Source organism: Pan paniscus, chromosome 3, assembly GCF_029289425.2.
Source record: "Pan paniscus chromosome 3, NHGRI_mPanPan1-v2.0_pri, whole genome shotgun sequence".
Lineage (NCBI taxonomy): Eukaryota > Metazoa > Chordata > Mammalia > Primates > Hominidae > Pan > Pan paniscus.
The window spans coordinates 97102657-97129502 of record NC_073252.2 but is presented as its reverse complement, the minus strand read 5'-3'; the positions used below and the strand labels follow the sequence as shown (position 1 = coordinate 97129502).

Sequence of the window (26846 nt, the reverse complement as noted above, 5' to 3'; positions counted from 1 at the left end):
ATTGTACCACTGCACTCCAGCCTGAACAAGAGTGAAACTCCATCTAAAAAAAAAGGAGACTACAGATACATGACAACTAAATGCCATGAATTTGGAAGCTTTAAATAACATTTTGGGGAAAAATTAAAGTTTATATCCTATACATTATATAATTCTGTATTAATACTAAATTTCTAATTGTGTTATGATCATGTAAAAGAATGTCATTAGGTTAAGAGATACATGCTGATGTAGTAGGGTGAAGTACGATGTTGCTTCTTTCAAAAGAAAAGTGCTTATACAGAGATAAAGCAAAGGTTACAAAATGACATTTGTTAGATAAAGGTAAGGGATATATGATTATTTCACTGTACTATACTTTCAACTTTTCTGTAATTTGAAAATTTTCAATATAAAAAGTTGGAGATAAAAAATAAAAATTTTAAAAGAAGGGAAAAACAGGAAGGAAATCGCTTACAGATACCATGAGGGTAGAGGTTAAGCAAAAGGGAGCATCCTGCTCTCAGTTTTAACCAAATCCAATGAAAACCCAGAAGTCGTTAGAGAACAAACTGAGGAATTAAGCAAACAAATTCCTAAACCTCATCAACTCTTGCCTATTAATTTAGATATGTGGGTGCAAGTGGTATAAAGGTGTTGGTTAATCCTTTTTATCAACAAAAGACATAAAATGAAGTTCATGTTTCCCTTCTTCCAAGTTATAATTCCAAAGGAGTTGGAAGACTGGCAGGGGGAAAAAAGTTAATGTAAAAAAAGAAGTTAATACTTTGATTTTTTTTTTTTTTTTTGAGATGAGGTCTCTCTCTCTCACCCAGGCTGGAGTGTAGTGGCACAATCATAGCTCACTGTAACCTTGAACTCCTGGGCTCAAGCAATCCCCCCATCTCAGTCTCACGAGTAGCTAATGCTACAGGCTCGCACACCATGCTCTGACTTGTTTTGTAAAAAGGTGGCAGAATGATGAAACTAGGTGTTTTGTCACCTAAATCCAATGAACATTTGTAATTAGATATATGCAATTAGACTAGAGTCCATATTGTTTTAAAATCTCCCAAACTAAGAAAAGCATTATCACCAGTGTGGTGTTTTATCTTTTAACCAAAAAACTATCACACCAAGATCTTTTTTCCTTCAGCTTCTCTTCTAATGACAGACACTGAATAAGCCCACATTGTTAATCCCACAATCAGTACAGAAAATGCTCCCCTAATATTCAGCATTCTGTCTTAAAAGCTCTCAAAAATATGGTTGCATCTCAAATGCTGCTGGCACTCTACTGAGTTTATGTACAGCCATTACACCTGAAAAAACATTTCTACTCAAATGGTCATGAATTTATTTTAGATTATCAAACAGCCTCCCCATTCCCACCATTTCCCTCTAAAATCCCAAAGAAATGCAGCAAAGTTAATGACTACATGGTAGGATAATCATTCAAACTTTTTAATCTCCCTTTACACATTATATTAACATTCATATTGCAAGGCATTCCATTCACAAATATTACAGTTTGATAAAAACTTCACACACATACTCCCAAAGTCTATACCAGATTCAGTCAACTTTACTAAATCATTCAAATAATAAAAGTAATGAAAACATTATTGTATTTTAAAGCAATAAGGTCTGAGGCACTCTGGGAAAGATGTTCTCTTACAAGTATAATGTGTCAGTGGTATGAAATTATATTACAAGGATGCCCAGTAATCAAGTACACTCTAATGACAATGACTTTGTGATTTGATATGTCTTCATTGGATACACTCCTACTTGGACAACTGCTGAAAGGAACGTAGATATGGGGCAGCTGAGGTCATTTCTAATGAGGTTCCCAACTATGTAAAGGAGAGGTGTGTTTCCACACACGAAGGACAGCTGCATCTCTACTGCAAGGTTACAGTACACAAAATTCCTTTCTCATCACTATCACGTTTACTCAACGTTAGATTTTAATAGCCCACTTGACCTCCTGGGTTCACAGCTGGAGACACTTTAGAACTCTTTCCCCATCCTCCACCATAGTGCAACCTTCACACTTCTCTGAGCACCTCCAAGGTATGCCCTTGAAGTAAAACAGAAAAGGGAAGAAAGGGGGCTTTTTCTTTTCCATTTCTGACCAAAACAGAGGTCTGAAATAGCAGTGTATTATGAAATTCTCATTCCCTGCAACAGTCAGCCACCACTTGGAAAATGGCTATTTTTGCCATAAACTAGATTTTTAAAAGGCTGATAACCTTCCAAAGTGAATTTTACTACATTAATTCACTGACACACAGAGTCCACATTGGAGAAAGTCTCATTGGGTGAGTGCTTCCCTATGCACAATTACAAGGGTAAATAATTAGCACGGGGGAGAGGGGAGGCCAAATCCCAACCAGGAATTAAATCACTGCAAACTATGGATCCATTTGTAAGAACATATAAACCTGTCAGAGCAGAAAGAACACAAACTCCAGGTCACATAGTGTTTGGTAATTATGTATACAGAATTTAAAATGTATACATATATATTTCCATATATATAATTTAAAAAATCTGGTGCAACATATATTGCTAAGTTTCAAAGATTCTCATTTCCAATGTTCACCTGGAAAGCAGCTGGCTCTTGATGGCTGTTTTGTGGCAGTGATAAAAGCAACTAGAAGCAAGTTTAAGTAAAAGTGCTCAAAGGGCAAATGAGAAAACAGGTGTGCAGGGGGAGGGGGCTGAAGAGTTGAGCAATGTTTCCTTTATTCTTCTCAGCTTTTTCAGACCCAAGACAAGTTCTTGAGGACACACATCAAATGCTGTAGTCCTTTCTTATCTATAGTCAAAACAAAACAAGTGATTAAAAAAAGGCTCCTCTTCCTTTCTGTACTCTCAATAAAATGCATAGTACAGTAAGAAGGTATCACTGAGATGTGCCATCTTGGGAGAAATTAAAATTGAGACATGAAGTGAGGCCGTGCACTGTCAAGTCGCCGGGTTAGGATTTCACAGCCAGTGTCTGTGACCAGGAGGGTGTGCTCAAACTGAGCAGACCGCTTTCCGTCTCTTGTCACCGCAGTCCAACCATCTGGCCAGGTTTCATCCTGCCATCCGCCTTCAACAAACAAAAACAATTTCTTAGTTCACTCACTCAGTTTTCTAAATGAACTCTATCAAGAAGAAAGCCAAGGAAAAAATTCACTACTAAGATCCTTATTTACATGCCAATTGTTTTAGCTAATGCCTTTCCAACTTCATTTTGGTCTTCAGTATGTTTGATGTTTAAATTTCATCAGATGTATTACAACCACATTTTTTATATATCCCAAATATCAAATCAAGATGGAATTTCCAAAATAAGGGCGCTGGATTTCATTTTAACAACATATTGATACCAATCACCACGACTTTGAGTAACAACCTTAATTAATTATGTGTATCATTATATGTATCAAAGCATCACTATGTACCCTATGAATATGTACAATAATTGTCCATTTTAAAACAGGAAATTTTTTAAAAAGGACATTCTGCAATATGCTACAACATAGATGAACCTTGAGGACATAATGCTAAGTGAAATAAGCCAGTCATAAAAAAGCATATGCTTGGCCAGGCGCGGTGGCACACGCCTGTAATCCCAGCACTTTGGGAGGCCGAGGCGGGCAGATCACGAGGTCAGGAGATTGAGACCATCCTAGCTAACACAGTGAAACCCCGTCTCTACTAAAAATACAAAAAATCACCCGGGCATGGTGTTGGGCGCCTGTAGTCCCAGCTACTCGGGAAGCTGAGTCAGAAGAATGGCGTGAACCTGGGAGGCAGAGCTTGCAGTGAGCTGAGATCGCGCCACTGCATTCCAGCCTGGGCGACAGACCAAGACTCCGTCTCAAAAAAAAAAAAAAAAAAAAAAGCATGTGCTTAATGATTCCACTTCTATGAGGTAGAGTACAGTAGTCAAAATCATGGAGATAGAAAGCAGAACAGTGGGTGCCAAGGTCTGGGAGTAGTGAGCAATAGGAAGGGAATGTTTAATGGGTTGAGTTTCAGTTTTACAAGATGAAAAGACTTTTGGAGATGGATGGTGGTGATGGGTGCACAACGTTATGAATGTATTTAATAATATTGAACTGTACCTTTAAAAATGAGATGTGTATTTTACAATTAAAAAATCAGAAAAAAAACTTGAATGAATTTAGCTCTTTCCTAGTATAACTTGGGCATCTGACAAAATTATACTCAGCATATATTGTGAAGGAAATCATGTAAATGTTTACAGTTTTATTACAGCATTCAATTCCTGATATAATTTCAAAATGGTAGGCACACAAACAGATGGTGAGAACAGATTATACAGTGAAATTTTTGTGAACTATACCCCTGGAATCAGAAAGAGGGGCAAAAGAAAGACTGGTGTGAGAGCATAAGAAAAATATGAAGCAGAATGGTCTGGACAGGAGTTGAAACCAGAGAAGGGAAGCGAAGGGACAGTGAATCTGGGAGGCCATGAAAGAAAACTCAGAGAAAGGAGGGAAAGGGGGTGAAGGGGTCATAATGAGGGAAAGCAGAAAGCAAAGGCCCAAGAGAATGTGAAGCAGAGGTGGAATGAGAAAGGCAATTCTAGATACTACTGTAAAAGATGTATTTGCAAGCTTTCTTCTTTCAAAATTAGATGTTAAAAAAAATCAATACTTTCTTCATTTTGAGTAATCTTTAGGTGAAACATATTACCTCTAGGACTCACTGCCTCAGACAGACAAATCCCAGAACATAAACTCTGTAGTGAAGTAAACTACTTTTGCAATATTAAATCCCAGGCTAAAAAGAAAATACGAGGCGGCCTAAAAAAGTTAACTCATGCCTCATCAAGCAACTAAAGATGAGTACATCGATGTTTTTCAATGTAATGGCCTTTACACAAATGGCCTTTACACAAATTTAAAACATTACTACTATAATTTTATTGTGATCTGATAAAACAGGATTTTTAGTAATGTCAAGTCAAACTTATTTGGCTATTCTGAGGAAATTCTCCTGCAGATTTGAGACTTTCTAGTCCAGGGATTTAACCTAGCTGAGTTACACTTAAAGTATATCTGCTATAATTTGATGGTTAATTACCTGTGCTGACTGTATAGAAAGTTATTTGCTTACTGAAAACACTACATCATGGCTCACCAACCAGGTGCTAGTTAATGGAAATATGTAGCCAAAATGACAATTTCCTCCCACTATCTTTCTTTTCACTGCTAAATACTTACCATCTTTACAACTGGTTGCACGTGATCAGAACTTTATCCTTATTATAAGAGGATGACAAAAACTTTACTGCACATTTATGCAGTCTTTTAAAGTATATAACATAATATAAATCATCTCAGTCTAGCAGCCCTGGGTGTTGGCAAGATAGAGATTCTAATTTTCATTTTACAGAAAATGCAATAAGGAACCAGCTTTAGAAGGCAGCCTCTAAAGTGACTTCAGTGATCCCCAGCCTCCTGGCATGCATGCCCTTGTGTGAGCTCCTGCTCCCCTTGAGTGCGGGCTGGATTCAGTGAATCACTTCTAAGAAAGACAATATAGAAGTCACTCCCAAGACTGGGTTATAAAAAGACTGGAAGGATCCAGAGAGGGAGTATCCTTTAAAACAGGGCTCAGGACACACAAGCTCTATTGCTACTGCCTCACTTTGCATCCCCTAACCAGAAAGCTCCATTACCAGAATCACTCTGAAAATCTCAGTGAGGAGCCCTAATTGTGACTCCAAGTCTCCTATCACTGCTACAAGCCTGTCTGGAGGAGATGACAACAGTGGGGAGGCTGCCAGAGCCAAGTGTGCTTTCCAAGTGTCCTTGTTGTGCTTTCCCCACAATAGCTATATGATGCCACGTGATGACGTGAGTACAGACCATGAAGGGTCAGAACAGCTCATGAGCTGAGTCTGACAAATTCTGCCAAGTAACAAGCTAAGTTACAGGCAAGCTACCCACCCTCTTCAAGGACCAGTTTCCTAGTTTCTATAATGGGGTAACATCTACCTTATAAATTGTGAAGAATTAAATCATATAATCATGTCTGCCTCAAACTGGGTGGCTCATCAATGCTCTGCTCTGTTCCCTCCTCTTCCCTCTCCTACATCAAGCAAGAACGTCCGCACAGACTTGACCTGGGCACCTCATCATTACAATGCACCCTTTGACATGATCTTTATGAAAAGGGACCAGAATTCAAGCATTTCAGCATCTCCTGACAGAAGACTACCACACAGAACCCATGCCGTTCTTGCCAACCCTCACAATTTTCAGTTCTTCATGATACTGAATCAAGTTTGAGGTGGGACAGGGAGTGAGTAGGAAGCAAAAAGCAAGCAGGTAGAAAAGACCACTGACATGATGAATTACCTAAAATACATATAAATTCAATTGAAAAATATCATGGCATCCTTTTTTCTCACCTTCACAAATCATTGGCTCAATTGTAAATACATGGCCCGACTTCATCACTCCAACTGCTTTATTTTCTGAAATCAAAGAAAAAAATCTCAAAAGGTAGCAAAACCAACAGTGTACTGTTGAACAGCTAACTAGAAAGAGTACATAACTCAAATTCCCATCAGTGATTGTTAAATTAATTACCCTGATTCCCTTTCTTAAAGTTCAACAAACAGGTATTATACTGGCAGCCATCTAATATGGTGCACGTATTGTCCTAGGCACATTTCATTACGCTTATGTGTTCTCTAGGAAAACAGAGGTATTTGTAGGCTGTATTTCAGATATGAGTATCACTTCTATAAAAAGAAAAGTGGCAAATAAAGAATAAAAGAAAAGTGCCTTGATTTCTATTACCTCATGATTAGAATTGCAATCACAGAACCAAGAGTTCCACTACTCATCCGGGTAGAGAAGTTCAAAGGAGAATGACAGATGTTTCAGATTATGCCAGAAATTTCCCACCGCTTTGGGGGGTAAGCATGTGTTTGTACACAGGTGCACAGCCCATAGAAACTACATGATTTTCATAATGTTTCATAAGCTGTTGTGTTTTTCTCATCTTCAAAGAAGAACAAAATCTATGCATATTAACCTACTTTTTAAAAAATAAGCTGGGCACGGTGGCTCATGCCTATAATCCCAGCACTTTGGGAAGCCGAGGCAGGTGGATCACCTGAGGCAGGTCAGGAGTTTGAGACCAGCCTGGCCAACATGGCGGAACCCTGTCTCTACTAAAAATACAAAAATTAGCCAGGTGTGGTGGCGTGCACCTGAAATCCCAGCTACTCAAGAGGCTGAAGCAGGGAATCACTGGAACCCAGAAGACAGAAGTTGAAGTGAGCTGAGATCAATTGCGCCACTGCACTCCAGCCTGGGCGACTGAGCAAGACTCTCTCAAAAATAAAAACAAGGCCGGGCGCGGTGGCTCACACCTGTAATCTCAGCACTTTGAGAGGCCGAGGTGGGTGGATCACGAGGTCAGGAGATCGAGACCATCCTGGCCAACATGGTGAAACCCTGTCTCTACTAAAAATACAAAAAATTAGCTGGGCGTGGTGGCGGGGGCCTGTAGTCCCAGCTACTGGGAGGCTGAGGCAGGAGAATGGCATGAACCCGGGAGGCTGAGCTTGCAGTGAGCCGAGATCGTGCCATGCACTCCAGCCTGGGCGACAGAGCAAGACTCCGTCTCAAAAACAAACAAACAAACAAGCAAACAAAAAAAAACAAAAAACAAAACAAAAAACAAACAACTAAGGAGACCATTATTTTTTAATTCAAAGCAAAAAAGCAAACTCCATTTCTCTCTCCAAGTACTTTTTAGCTTCTTTGTCCAAGTTCACTAATATAAGTTTTTTTCAGGATCATCATTGGAAATACAACAATAAATTACAGTGACCAGACCTGCCATACCCCTCAAAAATGCCAAAAATGTTAAAACTAGGAATAGGCTTTTTTAGACAAAAATGGAGAACTAATTTAAATTCCAAGTTAAACAAAACCTAATAAGGGTATCAGCTAAGTGAATGACTGCAATGCCCAACCTGACCACCAGATGGCTAATACATCAGCTTTTCAGGGTTCCTCTGCGAGGTTGTTCTGATCTGCAACTTTGTTATGAATGGCAAATTTGCCCGCCCTTTGAGGCTGACTCAACTAAACTCTCCTCTTTCCAGGAATGGTCTAACCTCCCCTACACGTTTATATTCCTGCATAACTTTCCAGATGAATAGCTATCGTGCTGCTTTCCACTATCTTAGGTATTGCCAAAATACACTTACTGCAGATTTCAAATCTGGAGCTTCTAAACTGTTATAAAATCCTAAGGTCATTTGAAAAAAGGAAGAAAAGAAAAACAAACATTTGACTTTTAATTTCTAAATTCATAAACTTTCAAAATGACATGTTTAATACATATACAGAATTGGTCTGTATTTCCTTGGAGAAACCAAAAAGAAAACGTCAAGAATGTCAGTGTGGTGTCACAGAAAGTAAAAAGGATGAAAGACTCTTGAACTCTGCCGTCCACAACAGCAGCATTGGCCATGTATAGCTAAAAAGTACTTGAAAAGTGACCAGTCAGAACTGAGGCTATCAGTGCAAAAGCCCTTTGGATTTCAAAGACTAAAACAACATGTAACGTATCTCTCAATAATTTTTACACTGATTAAAGTTTCAGTTTCCCAACATACCTCACTCAACAAATACACATTATCTGAGTGACTATACTATCGCGGACACTCTTAGGTACTTTTAAAAAAATTTGTACCTGATCTATAGTCTCTCACAGAATGACTGTAATATGCAGGCATGCCTTGTTTTATTGCATTTCACTATATTATGCTTCACAGATACTGCTTCCTTCTTTCTTTTCTCTTTTTTTTTTTTTTTTGAGACGGACTCTTGCTCTGTTGTCCAGGCTGGAGTGCAGTGGCACGATCTCGGCTCACTGCAACCTCCACCTTCCAGGTTCAAGTGATCCTCCCACCTCAGGCTCCTGAGTAGCTGGGGACTACAGGTGCATGCACCATGGCCGGCTAATTTTTGTATTTTTAGTAGAAGCGTGGTTTCACCATTTTGGCCAGGCTGTTCTAGAACTCCTGACCTCAAATGATCCGCCTGCTTCAGCCTCCCAAGGTGCTGGAATTACAGGTATGAGCCACCACATCTGACCAGATGCTTTTTTTAAAAAAATAAATTGAAGATTTGTGGCAACCCTGCTCTGAGCAAGTCTAACAATGTCATTTTTCCAACAGTGCATGTTCACTTCATGTCTCTGTGTCACAATTTGGTAATTTTCACCATCTTTCAAACATGTTCATTATTATCACACCAGTTATAGTGATCTGTGATCAATGGTCTTTGATGTTAAAATTTTAATTGTTTTGGAGCACCACAAACTGTGCCCATGTAAAGACGGCAAACAAATGTTTGTGTGTGTTCTGAAGGCTCCATCAGCCTGCCCCACTTCTCTCTCCCTCTCCTCAGGCCTCCCTATTCCCTGAAACACAATACTGAAATTAGGCCACTTAATAGCCCTACAATGGCCTCTAAGTGTTTAACTGAAAGGAAGAGTCACATGTCTCTCACTTTGAATCAAAAGCTAGAAATGATTAAACTTAATGAGAAAGGCATGTCAATAGCCTAGATAGGCCAAAAGCTAGGTCTCTTGTTCCAAAGAGTTAGCCACATTGTGAATGCAGAGGGAAAGTTCTTGAAGGAAATTGAAAGCGCTACTTCACTGAACCCACAAATGCAAGAAAGTAAAACAGTCTTACTGCTGTTATGGAGGAAGTTTGAATGGTCTGGATAGATCACACAACCGACAACATTCCCTTAAGCCAAAGCCCAACCCAGAGCAAGGCACTCTCTTCAATTCTACGAAGGCTGAGAGAGGTGACAAAGCTGCAGAAGAAAAGTTGAAAGCTAGCAGAGGTTGGTTCGTGAGGTTTAAAGAATCCGTCTCCATTACATAAAAGTGCACGGTGAAGCGGCAAGTGCTGATGTAGAAACTGCAGCAAATTTGCCAGAAGATATAGCTAAGATAATTGATGAAGGTGGCTATACTAACAAACAGATTTTCAATGCAGACCAAAACAGCCTTCTAATGGAAGAAAATGCCACCTAGGACTTTCTCACTAGAGAGGAGAAGTCAACAACTGGCTTCAAAGAACAGGCTGACTTTCTTGTTAGGGGATCCTGCAGCTTGTGACTTTAAGTTGAAGCCAATGCTCATCTACCATTCCTTAAGATTCCTTAAGAATGAAGCGAAATCTACTCTGCCTGTGCTCTAGAAACGGAACAACAAAGCCTGGATGACAGCACCTCAATTTATAGCATGGTTTACTGAATATTTTAATAATATTAATATATAATTAACATACAATATAGTTAATATAATTAATAATATTAATGCTGAAACCTACTGCTCAGAGAAAAAGATTCCTTTCAAAATATTACTGCTCACTGACAATGCACCTGGTCGCCCAAGAGCTCTAACAGAGATGTACAAGGAGATGAATGTTGGTTTCATGCTTGCTAACATGGCATCTATTCTGTAGCTCATGGATCAAGAAGGAATTTTGACTTTCAAGTCTTATTATTTAAAAAATACATTTTCTAAGGCTGCCGTAGATAGTGATTCCTCTGATGAATCTGGACAAAAGTAAACTGAAAAACCTTCTTGAAAGAATTCACCATTCTCGATGCCATTAAAAACTTTGTAGGCTGGGTGTGGTGGCACACACCTGTAATCCCAGCACTCTGGGAGGCAGAGGCGGGTGGAATGTATGACTCCAGAAGTTCAAGACCAGCCTGGGCAACACAGTAAAATCCCATTTCTACTAAAAATACAAAAAAAAAATAGCCAGGCAGGGTGGTACGTGCCTGTAATCCCAGTTACTCAGGAGGCTGAGGTGGGGGAATCACCTGAGCCCAGGAGGTGGAGGCTGCAGTGAGCTGAGATCGTGCCACTGCACTCCAGCCTGGGCAACCAGAGTGAGACCCTGTCTCAAAACAAACAAAAACAAAACCAAAAAATTGTGATTCATGGGAGGAAATTGTGTGATGCATGAGAGGAAGTCAAATATCAATATTAACATGAGTTGGGCAGAAAGTGATTTCAACCCTTTTGGATGACTATGAGGAGTTTGAAACTTAGTGGAGCAAGTAACTGCAGATGTGGTGGAAAGAGCAAGAGAACTAGAATTAGTAATGGAGCCTGAGGATGTGAGTGGATTGCTGAAATCTCATGATGAAACTTGAACAGTTGAGTAGCTGCTTCTTACAGATAAACAAAGAAAGTAGTTTCTTGAAATGGAATCTACCCATAGAGAAGATGTTGAGATGACAACAAAAGATTTGGAATATTACATAAACTTAGTTGATAAAACAGGAGCAGGGTTTGAGAGAACTGACTCCAATTTTGAAAGAAGTTCTGTGGATAAAATGCTATCAAACAATATCACAAGCTACAGAAAAATCCTTCGTGAAAGGAAGAGTCAATCAATGTGACACACTTTGTTGTCTTATTTCAACAAATTGCCACAACAACCCTGATATGGTTTGGATCTGTGTTCCTACCCAAATCTTATGTTGAAATGTAATTCCCAGTGTTGGAGGAGAGGCCTGGTGGAAAGTGACTGGATCACGGGTGCAGAGTTCTCATGAATGGTTTAGCACCACCTCCCTTGGTACTGCACAGTGAATGAGTTGTCATGAGATCTGGTTGTTTCTCCTCCCATGCACTCTCTCTCTTGCTCCTGCTCCCACCATGTGAGACACTCACTCCCTCTTTGCCTTCCGCCATGATTGTAAGTTCCCTGAGGCCTCTCCAGAAGCTGATGCTGCCATCCTTGTATAGCCTGCAGAACCGTGAGCCAATTAAGCCTCTTTTCTTTATAAATTACCCAGGTTCTAACAAGAATTCTACCAGGAATTTCTAACAATGTGAGAATGTAATACAAACCCCAGCCTTCAGCAACCACCACCCTGATCAGTTAGTAGCCATCAACATCAAGAGAAGACCTTTCACCAGCAAGAGGATTACAACTCACTGAAAACTCAGATGACTGTTAGCATTTTTTAGCAATAGAGTATTTTTAAATCAAGGGTTGTGCATTGTTAGACTACACACACAATAGACTACTGTATAAACATAACTTTTTATGCACTGCACTGGGAAACCAAAAAATCTGTATGACTTGCTTTATTGTGATATTCACTATATTGCAAGGGTCTAGAACCAAACAGTTACCTCTGAGGTATGCCTGTACAGTTTAAATGCAGAGTATTATCATCATTACTTCCCACCCATTGATTGAAACATAGAAGCAAATAAACTCTCACCTAACAAGGATTTCTCCTACATAGAAGGAGTGGAGGAATGTTATACAACAATTTCCTGGTTCTTCCCTCATTTGGGCTAGGAATATAGAGTTACAAACTAAAGCAGAGATTTACATTTCAAAAGATATCTCTGCTATACAAAAAAAAAAAAATCCCTCAATAGTTTAATACTTCCCTACAGTGATCATAGCATATTTTGTTTTACATAAATGTGACTCTTCATAAACATAATATATAAGGCTGGGTGTGGTAGCTCACGCCTGTAACCCCAGCTCCTTGGGAGCCTGAGGTGAGCAGACTGCTTGAGCCCAGGAGTTTGATATCAGTCTGGGCAACATGGAGAAACCCTGTCTCTACAAAAATATAAAAATTAGCCAGGGATGGTGGCCCACACCTGAAGTACCAGCTACTCAGGAGGCTGAGGTAGGAGGACTGCTTGAGCTCTCGGAGGTCAAGGTTCCAGTGAGCTGTGACTGCACCACTACACTTTAGCCTAGGTGACACAGCGAGATCCTGTCTCAAAAAAACTATATAAAATAAAGTACACCTGGGTCTTTGTTCCTCTTTTCATAATTGTTTCTTATGTCTAATCAAATGCTTTAACAGGAAATTCACATGACACCTTTTGTATAACAATGGCAACGTATTTTGCTGACACTATAACCACTGACCAAAATCCCCTTCTCCCATAAATACTATTGTCTTCAGTCTCTCTCTTTCCCTCACACTCAAATCCATATCTAAACTCAAATTTTATTGCTTCTGCAAGTAAGGGGACTGTTTTCATTCCCTCCCCTGCACATACTCTTACATACACACACCCCACTGTAACTAGAATAGCTACTTCCATTCTGTGAAAGGGAATGCATATTCAGATGATTACAGGGTATAAAAGGAAGGAATGAAGTCAGTTACCTATTTTCTGTTGCTAGCTTTTATTTCAAGCATGATTCACATTTTAAATAAAAAGAATTAGGTGGTCTGCTAATAACCATTTATTGACACACATTAGATGCTGTGCTCTAAACCAGCAGTCCCCAACCTATTTTGCACTAGGGACCGGTTTTGTAGAACAGAATTTTTCCACAGACCAGGAGGATTTTGAGGGTACGAGCCTTGGGGGGATGATTCAGGATGAAACTGTTCCACCTCAGATCATCAGGCATTAGATTCTCTCATACGGAGTGCACAACCTAGATCCCTCACGTGCACAGTTCACAACAGGGTTCAAACTCCTATGAGAATCTAATGCCACTGCTGATCTGACAGGAGGTGGAGCTCAGGTGGTAAAGCTCGCTTGCTTGCCGCTCCCCTCATGCTGTGCAGCCCAGCTCCTAACAGGCCATGGATTGGTACCTGTCTGCGGCCCAGGGGCTGGGGACCCCTGCTCTGAATGACTGCTCCAGCTTCTCCTTTAGAAAGGTTGCTCACTCATTTCACTTTCTCTTCACAACTATCCATGTCTAGGATTTTACCATCTCACACCTGCACTACAGCAACAACTGTCCATCAGGCCAACTATCTTCAGAACTCCCACCTGCAATCCATCTTAGTCACCACTGCCAAATTAGCCTTCTCAAAATATCAGCTTCATTATGCCATTCTTCTGCTCAAAAATATTTCTGAAGATTCCGACATACAAGTCAAATTCCTTCAGTCTGGCATTTGGCACACCTGGACTGCCTGCTGCTAGTCCTTAACATATAACTCAGCCAACCTTATATTTTCTCTGTTTTTCTCTATTTGAAGCACCCATGTTCACCCACCAACTGGAAGGCTTTTTCTCCTCCCCACCCAACCAAAACTTAGTTCTCCCACCGCCCCCTGCACCAAATTTCTTCAATCCTTACTCGTCAGCATGAAGTATGGGAGAAAAGACTGACTCCAGAAAGCAAGACAGAACCCAGGTATCAATGCTAGTCTGGCATTTAATTACTAGTTTGTGTGACCTTGAGCAAGCCAATTACCTCTGTAAGCACAGAGTTGCTTTAAAAAAATTGGGCTAAGAAGTTATCCATAGAGTTGTGATGATCAAATGAGATAATGCATATTACTGTCATTGTAAACATTAACATTAAATGCTTTCATGTACTGTTTTCATGCAGAATTCTAAGTGCTTTCCATGTATCATCTCACTTAATCCTCATAACAATTCTACAGTAAGTACCATTCCCTACTATTGTACAGATGAAAAAAATTAAGCACAAGGAGATGAAAGTGTTCATCTAGCAGTGGCTCAATATATATGTGCTAAGTTCCTTCCTAGGTCACTTACTGTGGACAGCTTTCATTTCTGACATTAAATAACAGATTCATTCCTGAACATGTTCTTCTCTCTCTACAGAAAATGTTTCTGTAAGATATTATCTATCTTACACTTTCTTTGTTATTGTATGACACGGCACTCAACCTAAGGAAAGGCACTTTGTTTATTCCCCTCTATTTATATAAACAAATATTACAGGATCTGACATACATTAAACACTCAAACCAAGCAAGACGAACTGACTTCACCTAAGGAATCAGAAGAGTAATGGCTAGGCCTGTGGCAAACTGTTGATTGTTTGCCAAAATAAGGTTACTTTTCTTCCATAACACAATTAGATTACGTTTTCCCATCTCCCTTGCATTTAGATGTAGCCATGTGACTGAATTCCTGCCAATGGAAAATAAATTTGATTTATGCCAATTCCAGCTGACTGTTAAAAACTCCCAGGTATACCCCTTCAAGCTTCAACCCCCAACATCTCCACTATCTACTGACCAGGAGGGCAACTCCCAAAGTGACTTTGAAAGCCATAGGTTGAAGATGACACAGCCTGTGTCACATAGTAACTGCCCTGCCCCCACAGTGACCAAACACACCTGCCTTGGACTATTATGTGAGTAAGATACGAACTTGCACTGTGTTTCAGCAAATACACATTTTGGGAATCTATCTATTACAGCTAAGAGATTACTCTAGTGAATACAAAATAGTAGGTACTGTTAAATGTATGAATAAGTATTTGTTGAATAAATGGTGAGCTTATACCAAATCTCTGGATAGTACTTACTAGCATAGTGGGGTACATTGGGAGCTGTATGAAAAAGCTTGTGGATTCCATGCCCACAATAGCTTCGAACAACTGAAAACCCATTTGCTTGGGCATGCTTCTGGATAATGTTTCCCAATTCTCTGTACCGAACACCAGGCTTCACTGAAAGGAAAAAAGAAAATTCATGATAAACTAATAACTAATACGTACTAAGCAATTACTATCAACCAGATGCAGTGGCTCATGCCTGTAATCCCAGCACTTTGAGAGGTCAAGGCAGGAAGATCGCCTGAGCTCAGGAGTTCAAGACCAGCCTGGGCAACAGGGCAAAGCCCTGTCTCTGCAAAAAATACGAAAATTAGTCCCGCATAGTGGTGCATGCCTATAGTCCCAGCTACATTTGGGAGGCTGTGCTAGGAGGATCACTAGAACCCAGGAGGTCAAGGCTGCAGTGTTCCTGCCACTGTACTCTGGCCTGGGCAAAAGAGAGAGACCTTGTCTCAAAATAGAAAAAGAAAAAAAAAAAAAGTAATTACTATCTTTGTGCTAGGAAGTTTTTGAAACACTTTTATGCATCCATGCCTCAACTTACAGATGAGGCACAGAGAGGCCAAACAGCCAGTAATTGGTAAAGTTCTAATTCAAACCAAGGGCATCTGTAGTTCCTCCTTTCATGCCAAAAACGTTAAGACTCATAGCAGCACTAAAGGGTTGGAAGTAGGTACCTTTTTGCTTTCTTTAACAACAGAGAAAAATAGAGAGGAAAATACACTTCTTTCGCATCCTTCCCTAAGGCCAAGTGTTCCATTCTATTAATATGAGCAGAAGAGATAAGAAAGTGCACTAGGAGTAAAAGGAATGTCCAAAAAGTAACGAATTGTCCTGAGTTTCAGCCTGGACAACTTCTAAAAGACTTACTTCCCCTGGGCTTCTTTATCCCCATAAAAATAGTTCTCAAACTTTCCATGACTGCCTCTACAGGACAACCCTAGAGGTACAGTACAGGAAAGATACTTCTCACTATATACACTTTCTGCTCTGTTTAGTTTTTATGACTTTTACTAGTGTTTCAATAAAACACAAAACAAAAAAAGTGGTTCTCATCACTATAAGGTTCTCCCTCACACTAAGACCCAGGAGCTGGGCACTGTCAGACTCCTAGAGAACCTCAAGATGGCTCTGGGGATCCTTAACTCTCTCTACTCTCCTACTCAGCCTATCTGATTCCCAGACTGAGGTTCAGATACATTGTATCTTTCCCATCCATTTCAGGGTAAATAGCTCAAGGAATCAGTTTAATTAACAGTTTTACTTGCTCTTAACTGTATTTTGCAGCTTGATTTTGGGGAAAGAAGGAAGGAGGTTTCTGGTTTTGAAAAATCATGCTGACTTTCATAATTACTTTCTTTCATTCCTATCCAGGCCTTCCTATCAGCCTGGGGTGGGAGGGGGAACAATATTGTAATCCATGTTGCATAGAAAGAGTGACAGAGGAAGTCTTCCCTAATTTTCAAACTGCTCCAACTGCGGCCCCAAGGGTAGTATCTAGAGATATTAATATTTCTGGTTGTCAAACACAGGGTGGTGGTATAACTGGCATTTACTGGGTAGAGACCAGGAATGCTTGTGGAACATCTTATATGTATAGAACAGGCCTCTACAACAAAAAATTATCAGGCCCAAAAGCCACTAAGTGCATAGACTAAGAAACCCTACTTAAGAAGCCTAATTTCAACAGCTTTTCAAACCCTCTACCTGGGGGAGTAAGGGGGGTGCAAAATGAGGGGCAAAAATGACATATACAAAGGAATTCAAAGCACTTTCCAAAAAAGATCAAGCCACTTTCGTTCCTTCCTGGCTACTGTTATGAAAATTATTGGCAAGTTCCAGTCATACGTCATATAAAACAGCATTCTAACTATCTGGTTTTTTCTTTTTCTTTTCTTTTCTTTTTTTTTTTTTTTTTGTTTCTTCAGTTGATTCACAGAGAAGCAAAAAGAATAGAAATATTGACTATATTATCTGGCAGAAACTCTAAAAATTATTTCAAACTTAAGCTTTCACAAATGACAAACTAAACATTAAATTTCTTCAATTCCACCTCCTGTATTAATGTTTTAAAATAATCAACAATGAGTAATAAGTTTTCAAAATTTCACCTGATACACAAAAATATCATATTCCTTCATTTCCATTCCTCCAACTTGAGTAAAAATTTCATCTCCCATACACATTAAAGAACGCACTAAAAACAATAAAAATACTGGATCAACATTATTAGAGATAACTGTATGTTTGTCTAAGAACTCTGTCCTGTTCACTATTCTGTTGATGACATCAAGATTTGGAGAGACTGGGGAGGGTTGCAGGTAGCACACTGGTAATAAAGTTGATATGGTAAGGATTTAACCAGAAGGCTGTTTGCCCATTTATTAACAGTTTGTTAACAACTCCAACAAGATGCTGTTAAGAACTTTCCTTTCTTTTTTTTTTTTTTTCTTCTTTTTTTGAAATGGAGTCTCGCTCTGTTGCCCAAGCTGGAATGCGGTGGTGGCACAATCCACTTCCCAGGTTCCAGCAACTCTCCTGCCTCAGCCTCCCGAGTAGCTGGGATTACGGGCGCCCGCCACCACACCTGGCTAATTTTTGTATTTTTATTAGAGACAGGGTTTCACCATGTTGGCTGGGCTGGTCTCGAACTCTTGACCTCAAGTGATCTGCCAACCTCAGCCTCCCAAGGTGCTGGGATTACAGGAGTAAGCCACCATGCCCAGCCCCTTTCCTTCTCTTATCCCCATAAGATACTGATTAAACAAAAAAGCCTCGATAAGTTGTTCATATGTACAAAGACAGACAGCCTGAGAAAAATCCTCCAGAAATACACCCCTACCCATTACTACAATAGTAAGAAATCTGGAAAGCACCAAAATCCAACAGAATAGTTACACAAATTGTAATACTATAGAATATAATACATAGCCATTAAAAGAATGAGGTAAATCTATGTCTGTAGGTACATATGCTAACTTGAAAAGATCTCTATGATAGTTGAAAAAACAGCCCAGTTACACATTAAAAATATTATGATTCCATTTAACTTAACACATACACATACATGTGTGCATTAATGCACAGGAGAGAGAAAAAACCTAAATGGTAATGGGATATCTCTAGAGAGAAGAGAGAGATAAGAGGGGAGGCAAGTGTAAAGGAGGATCACACATTTTTCACTCATAATCTTCACTTTTAATTTTTTATGAGGAGAACATAATATTTATGTACTGGAAAGAATTTTAAAAATAGAATAAAAGTTGCACTAAAAAACCATCTGCACAGTCCTCTTCATTTATCAGGCAAAGAAAAGGAAGATAAATCACAGAAGAAACAAAGGATGCTAACCAATCATCTGGTCTATCACCACCAAGAGATTCCCAGATCATCCTTTTACCCATTACTGCTAACAACCAAAGCTAACTCAGGTAGAACAGGGGCAACCTGGAAGGTACAAGGAATGCACAGAACTGCAGCGCCCAGTCATTCTTGGCCCATCAACACACAGGACTGCCAATAGGTGCTCAACACTGAGGCTGACCTGCATCAATGGCTTGCATCAGGCACTCATATGTGGTCTGAACAAGTTTCCGTGCTCCATCATCCACTTCTCCAACAAAAAATGTCTCATTCAGGTCCCCATGATAACCATTGCGATAAAGAGTGATATCCACTGCAAGAGAATGTGCAAATATAAAGACCATACTTATTTTCATTTCAAAATTCAAGTGTTTTTCCAACATGACAGCATCTAGCAACTTAATGAAAAAGACAACTTCTGCATTCTCAAATTAGACACCAATGGATAGATAGTTATTGCCCAACAGAAGCTCCCTGAGTGTAATGTAACTGAACTCACTGTGGAGAGCAGGAATATGGCCATGTAACATAAGCCAGATAGTGGGTTTTTATACTCTTATAGTAATTGTATCACTTGTGGCAAAAGAAAAATGTATGTGGGACACAATCATGCAAAATAAATTATCAGAGTTAGTAACATTAAATTGAAGACTTTGCTACATTGCTACAAAATACCATTTTCACTTATCTTTTACAAGTTCCTTACTCCTGCTAGGGAATAACAGAAAAATTTACACTGCTCTACACCTGTTTTTTTAAAACTCATTTGCTTTTCTCTTATTTGTGAATATTCATTCTTCTCTTTGTCCCCATGTTTAAGAATATAGATTACTATTATACTATATATTATATACTATTATACCATTATAATATACCTAGAGAGCACATTGAGTATTTTTAAACCACATATTTCAATCAACCTGTAACATCACAATATAGATATTTTGGTTCTAGCACAACACATACATTCCTGAAAAACCTCACACATTCTACATATAATAAAAATAACAGGCTTTATATTTGAAAAACAGGGTTGGCCTCAAAACCTATGGAACTTTATGAACAGATACCCTAACTAAAGCAGTAGCAATTCTAATAAAAATAGTGTCATAGTTAAATTTCGGCTATCATTCACAGCTAGCATCACAATCAGTCAATTATCTGCAGCCTCTAACACTTGGGCTCATGCTTCCTCATTTGATAGGTAGTTCCTTTAAGATATCTTATTAACAAAGAGTCTAATTCCATCAATATTAAAATGCCATCTAAGCCAGGCACGGTGGCTCATGCCTGTAATCCCAAGACTTTGGGAGGCCAAGGTGGGCAGATGCTTGAGTCCAGGAGTTTGAGACCAGCCTGGGCAACATGGCAAAACCCCATCTCTACAAAAAATACAAAAACTGAGCTGGGCATGGTAGCAATGAGCCTGCAGTCTCATCTACTTCTGAGGTGGGAGGATCACCTGAGCCAGGGAAGTCAAGACTGCAGTGAGCCATGGTGGCGCCACTGCACTCAAGCCTGGGTGACAGTGAGACCCTGTCTCCAAAAAATAAAATAATACACAAAACAAAAACAAATACCATCTAGGAAAGCCTTCATTAATGTCTTTTAAACTACTTCCTCTACTCTCTATACTTGTAACTTCCCAAGGTAGCTTAACATAGGGGTCTTTAAAGCTACTTCCACTCAAGTAAGGCACTTCTGCAAGATTTTCAGCTTTCCTTTAGGTCTTCATATATTATGAAGGGTTTTCCTGTATCTATAACAAAGCCTGCCCTGGTCTCTTCAAAACCATTAGTGAACTTCTGGGGGAAAAAAACTAGACTCCACATTTCACTGACATCTTTGACCTATTTACCAGTCACATATGAGATAAGCATTAAAGAAATACCTGCACCAAACACATCACACTGGAAGTATCTTAAAAGCAACATGCACAAAACCGTTAAGAGAGCTTCCTGTAGATTTAAGAGTTAGTGATACTGAATTTTAAAAAGGAAAAAGTTTAAGTACAGGAAGCAAGTCAAGAAAACACAAGTCACTGTCAGATTCCCCAAGCTTTGTTGTTTCTTTGCCCGTGGTGATGAAAGTAACATATTTTTCTTACCATTAACAATGTCACCTTCTTGCAAGGGCCTTCTGTCTGGTATTCCATGGCAAATGACTTCATTCACTGAGGTACAACAAGACTTTGGGAAATTATAATAATTCAGGGGAGAAGGGTAGCAATTTCTTGCAATACATGCCTATAATACAGAAAAAATAATTTGGAATATATAAAAGAAAAAATCTGTATGAAATTACAGATTTTTAAATTTGAAAAATGTGAAAAAAGTTGGACACATGCTACTATGAAGAACTCAGTATTTTATTTTAGTAACAGTAGTGGATATTATCTTAAACAATATACAACAGGGTTTGTGCCAGTCAGGTACACATACACAAACCAGTTTACTGGTAACTGCACAAAGGAAAAGTAAAATGACATACAGGTTAAGTATTCCTAATCCAAAAATCTGAAATCCTCCAAAATCTGAAACTTTCTGAACACCAACAGGACACTCAAAGAAATGCCCATTGGAGCATTTAGAATTTCAAATTTGAAATTACAGACACTTAACCAGTTACGTATAATACAAATATTCCAAAATCCAAAAAAATTCAAAATCCAAAACACTTCTGGTCCAAAGCATTTCAGATAAGGGATACTCAACCTCTATAACAAATATATATATAAGTATTACCACATATGAAGATTTTACTTTAGAATTAACTAGTCCTTATGAAAAATGTTAAAGTAAAAATAAAATATTTGAAGTAAATATTAACAAGCATTTTTGATGTAATTATAATTCTTATGTTGAAACAAGCCTATATCACTATGCCCCCAAAATGACTACTAGTATAATTAAGAAATGGTAAAGTACTTCCAGATATTTTAATAACCACATTCAGTGGAACAACAAAAGAACTCTTAACAGAAAAACATGGTCTGCTCTCCATAACAAGTCTTACTTTACTGGATGCTTTTACACAGTGGTAATCACAGTATACGTAATTTCTGTTTCCAACCTGCTCTAGTCTTCAGGCTAATATTTTTTAATGGTTGCACAATATACCATTTGCAGAATATGCAGAATATACCATGATTTTACTAGCAATTCCATTCTTACTGAAAATCTAAATTAATATGAAGTTTCCTCAATTACAAAAAAAAAAATCTTACAACCAATAACTACATTTGTGGCTTTTCCCTCATTTAGGAATATACTTCTCTACTTCTCATAGCATTACAAATAATAGTTCAGAGCATACAGAATTAGACTTTCTAGATTGAAAATGCCAATTCCATCACTTACAAGTTGTGTAACTTTTACCAATTTAATTAATTAACCTCTCTTTTCCTCAGTTTCCTTACCTATAAAATGGAGATTACAATAGTACCTACCCTCAAGAGGTTGTTGGTAAGATTAATGAGTTAATGTAAAAGAAGCACTTGAGTACCTGGCCCACAGAGCATACTCAAAATGCTATTATTGCATACGATACGTCTTATACTAACATATGAAACAATACCCAAAAGTCAGGATTAATAAGATTCTGAATAAAAAATTTATAAACATTTTCATAGCTCAAGATAGATTGTCAAATCCTTCCAAAAGGGTTCTTCCAATTTACAATACCATCACCAAGCAGAAGAGAGGACCAGTTTCATCATTTCCACACAAGCAATGCATATAAGCATCTTTAAAATACAAATTTACTAGGTCTTTATAATGTGTATTTGTTTACTAGAACACGTGTGATCTGCTTTCCATATGTTATATTAACTACTTATCACTCTTTTTTTTAAAATTCATATAATGTGTACACTCATCTAATAAAGTCTTAAGGTCTCTCTTTGATGGGCAGACAATCTTTATTTATTTATTTTTAATCCCTATACTTACTACAAATATTTATGTGGACTGTTCATTGCCTTGAGGAAACATTTAACTAATCTACCATCAGAAGTCATATTCTTTTTTTAATTTCAGAATATTTGATGTCTGTAGTGGCAGGATTTATTTAAAGCAGATAAAATCAATCATTTTATAAAAGCTCAACTGAAATGCTTATTACAAATATCTTGTTTCAGAAACAAGATATTTCAAGCTTACCTCAGACCTTAATATTATAGATTCTTAAAGATGAGAATAATGACTGTTGAATGTTTTCCATATTTGAAACAAAGCAAAAATTTGCTTTCAAATGAGCTTACCCAAGTTACCTTAGACACTCAGAACTTAAATCTACTTAATGTTTAAGTTCAAAGCATCTAGTAATGTAACAAAATTACTCAAAGTAAAAAAGTGAAGTTCTTACTAAGTGTACAGCGTGATCTATTTCTTCAGTAGTTACACCTGGTTTAATCATGCCAGCAGCAATATCCAAAACTTCTCTAGCAAGCTGTAAAAAAGGAACACTCAATACATTAAAAAAGACACAGAAACAGAAATCTATACCCTTTCTACTGTTTGACTGTGGAAGAGTGGTAAAAATGAATCTCCCCTTGAATAATTTTATAGAAAATATATAAATATATGTAAATACATAAAAACAAACATTAATTTTATATAAAAATTGGGTTAACAAGCAAGCAGCAGTAAGGTTGGCTGATTTCTATGTGAAAATATACATCCTAAGAAATCTAAACTATCATCAACTGATAGAGGTAGTCTTCTCTCATTTCTATAATGGGGAAAAGTAGAGGAAAAGAAAAAAGAACAGATGAGCCTGGGCAACATAGTGAGATCCTGTCTCTTAAAAAAAAAAAAAAAGTAGTCAGGTGTAGTGGCACATGCCTGTGATCCCAGCTACTCAGGAGGCTGAGGTGGAAGGATAGCTTGAGCCCAGGAGTTTGGAGTTACAGTAAGCTATGAGCTATGATCTATATGATCTATGATTGTGCCACTGTACTCTAGCCTGAGTGATAGCAAGACCCTGTCTCAAAAAAAAAAAAAAAAAAATAGATGAATGAATTCCTCAAAGAATCACAGCAAGTCATAGGAAGAGAAAGTTCTCCAGGATATCAAACAAAATTAGAATCAAATCACTTTTAAAGCACTGAATAGAAACCTTAAGAATCTTACTTAAATGAATAATATCAATGTATTATATTTTCCTTCAGAATAAATATGTGATTTCACCTGATGAGTACCAACCACTACTACCACTCATCATAGGTATTTCACAAAAAGGCCTACAGCATAACCCTCTGAGCCTTAAACTCTGTCCTATGTTATAATGACTTGTGAAAATAAAATGACAAAATGTTTTTAAATATCATTAAATAAATGAAAAGGATTGTCATCTAAATATAGACTATCCACCAGATTAATTCTGAAATAGGCTTTTAAGAAGAAAACTGTTGACTAAAATTATATACTAACAATAGTTTAATGAAAAGCATGGCTAAACCGGGCACAATGGCTCACGCCTGTAATCCCAGCACTGTGGGAGGCCGAGGCGGGCAGATCACCTTACGTCAGGAGTTAGAGACCAGCCTGGCCAACATGGTGAAACCCTGTATCTACTAAAAATACAAAAAAAGGCCAGGTGTGGTGGCTCACGCCTGTAATCCCAGCATTTTGGGAGGCCAAGGTGGGCAGATCACGAGGTCAGGAGTTCGAGACCAGCCTGGGCAACATGGTGAAACCCCATCTCTACTAAAAATACAAAAATTAGCCAGGTGTGGTGGCGGGCACCTGTAATCCCAGCTACTCGGGAGGCTGAGGCAGGAGAATTGCTTGAAAACAGAAGGTGGAGGTTGCAGTGAGCAGAGATCACGCCACTGCACTCCAGCCTGGGCGACAGAGTGAAACTCCGTCTCAAAAAAAAGTTAAAAAAAAAAAAAAGCATGGCTAGTCAGTCTAACAATATAACATTTGCTATCTTTATAAATCAGCAAACCACTGACTTCATGTCTAAGTACTGCTTAAACATTTCCTACCCCATGGAGAAAAAATCACTCTTACCCTACATACAAGTCGCATCCCTTCTATATCTTCAGATGAGAGTAATTTAATCTGAGAAGTACCTTTAAGAGCCTGTTCAGATTCAGACATTCCTGGAATGAAAATTCGGTAAGTAAAACCAAAATGAATGCAAAGATGTAGTATTTATTTGCATAACTATAAACCTGTGGCATAAAAACAGTAGTCTCACTGTTTCACACAACAGTAATTCATGATTTGGGTTGGTCTAGGTCAGATTTTTTAAAAAAACATTTTCAACATCAAAGGGAAACTTGCTAAACCAACTGAAGAAAAAATTCTAAAGGATAAATTTTCAGACCTATTAGAAATCAGCCAATACTTATAGAGTACTTATTATATGCCAGGCAGTGTGATAATCAGACCCAGTAAATGATATACATTTGAAAAGTACCATAGAATTTACAAATTACTTTCATAATCATCTCATGAAGCAATTATACATCAACAACTGATGAATTAACTACACTATTTTCTGAAACAGGAACCAAAGTTAAGTGTTTTTCAATCTCCAGTTTGTGACCTTTTATTAGGCTACACTTAACATTTTTTAAAAGTAAATAAATGGGACAGAAAATATTAAAATGGCATAACAAAGTATTATACTCGTATTATACGGAGTAGGAATAAGTGCTGCCATGAAATCTTTGTTATTTATATACACATACAAAGATCACGTTATAAAAGCCATTTCTGAGTCATAGTCAAAAAAGTTTTAAAAATATTGCCCTAAAAATCTTCACTAATAAAATTTGTTAGCTTCAAGTTTTACATACATGAAAAGTAATAAAGCCAGGATAGCAATTAACTCAAAATCTAACAAAAATAATGTCAACTAATCTTATTTACAAGTACTAATGGAAAAATTCCAAATAAAAATATTAACAAACAGAATCCAAAAAAACCTAATACATCAGGATGCAAGTGAGATTCATACCAGAAGGCAAGGATAGTTCAATACTGACAAATCTATTAATCCAATTCATCATTCATAAATAAAGTAAAAGTAAATAATCATCTAGAAGGAAAGTTAATTCTGATAACATGGCCAGCTACCACCTTGACATGATAAATATAAATCTCAAACTGAGAACCAACATTACAGAATGCCCACTATCGGCACTATTATTTAACACTGTCCTGGCAATACTAGCAGATGCAATTAAACAAGAGAAAGAAATAAAACATATAAAACTAGAAAGGAAAGGACAAAATTCTTATCAATTTCAGATGTGATTATATATCTCTAGAACAGAAGAATCACCTGGTAAATGACCAGAAATACAAATTCAGCAAGTTGGCATATTGTTTAAGATAAATTTATCAAAATCAATAACTTTCCCACATACAAATAATCAGCTAAAAAATACAGAAGCTATTATGTACAAAAACAACTAAAAAGATGAAGTACCCAGGAATAAATTTAACAATAAAATCCCTACATGAAGAAAATCTGAAAACACCACTGAAAGACATAAAAGGAGTCAAATAAAATTTTAAAAACATACCCTGTTCCTGGACAGGAAGACTCAATATTGTAAAGATGTCAATTCTTCCAAAATTAATCTATAAATTTAATACTATCCCAATAAAAAAATGTCAACAGGATAATTTTGAGAACCAGACAAAGCTGATTCTAAATTTCACATGGAAAAACAAACATGCAAGAATAGCCAGGAAAATTCTGAAAAAGAGGAAAGGTAGGGGCAACAAGGCCTACCAAATATTAAACATTATATAGCTATGATAATTAAAAGTTTGGCAGTGGTACTTGATTAGACAAATGGGTAAATAAAACAGAATAGAATCCAGAAATAGACCTAAAGACATGTGAGAACGTAATACAACAATATAGGTTGCACTTCAAATCAATAAGGAAAGGCTGATTTTTTAAATAACTGGTGATATAATAACCAGGTATCCTTCTGAGAAAAAAAATTAAGTTGCATCCCTATTTAACTCCTTATGCCAAGTAAGTTTCAGATATATAAATGATTTTTATCATACATAAAAAAGACTGAAACCATAAAAATGCTGGAAGAAAACATAGGAATTTT

The 26846-nt window shown here is 37.8% G+C and overlaps 1 protein-coding gene across 2 annotated transcripts in view; it reads right to left on the bottom strand.

Moving 5' to 3' along the window:
• Positions 1 to 1422: 1422 nt before the first annotated feature.
• METAP1 (methionyl aminopeptidase 1) overlaps positions 1423 to 26846 on the bottom strand; it is a 67454-nt gene continuing 42030 nt past the window's right edge. The window contains exons 5-11 of one of the 2 annotated variants that reach the window (XM_034958939.2): positions 24772 to 24863; positions 23120 to 23203; positions 20862 to 21000; positions 18936 to 19067; positions 15362 to 15505; positions 6422 to 6487; positions 1423 to 3082 (exon numbers count right to left, since the gene is read on the bottom strand). In XM_034958939.2, the coding sequence (XP_034814830.1) occupies positions 2919 to 3082; positions 6422 to 6487; positions 15362 to 15505; positions 18936 to 19067; positions 20862 to 21000; positions 23120 to 23203; positions 24772 to 24863 (821 nt within the window). In that variant the 3' untranslated portion in view covers positions 1423 to 2918. The remainder of the gene's footprint in view (positions 3083 to 6421; positions 6488 to 15361; positions 15506 to 18935; positions 19068 to 20861; positions 21001 to 23119; positions 23204 to 24771; positions 24864 to 26846) is intronic. The other variant, XM_034958940.3, reaches the window with a different exon arrangement.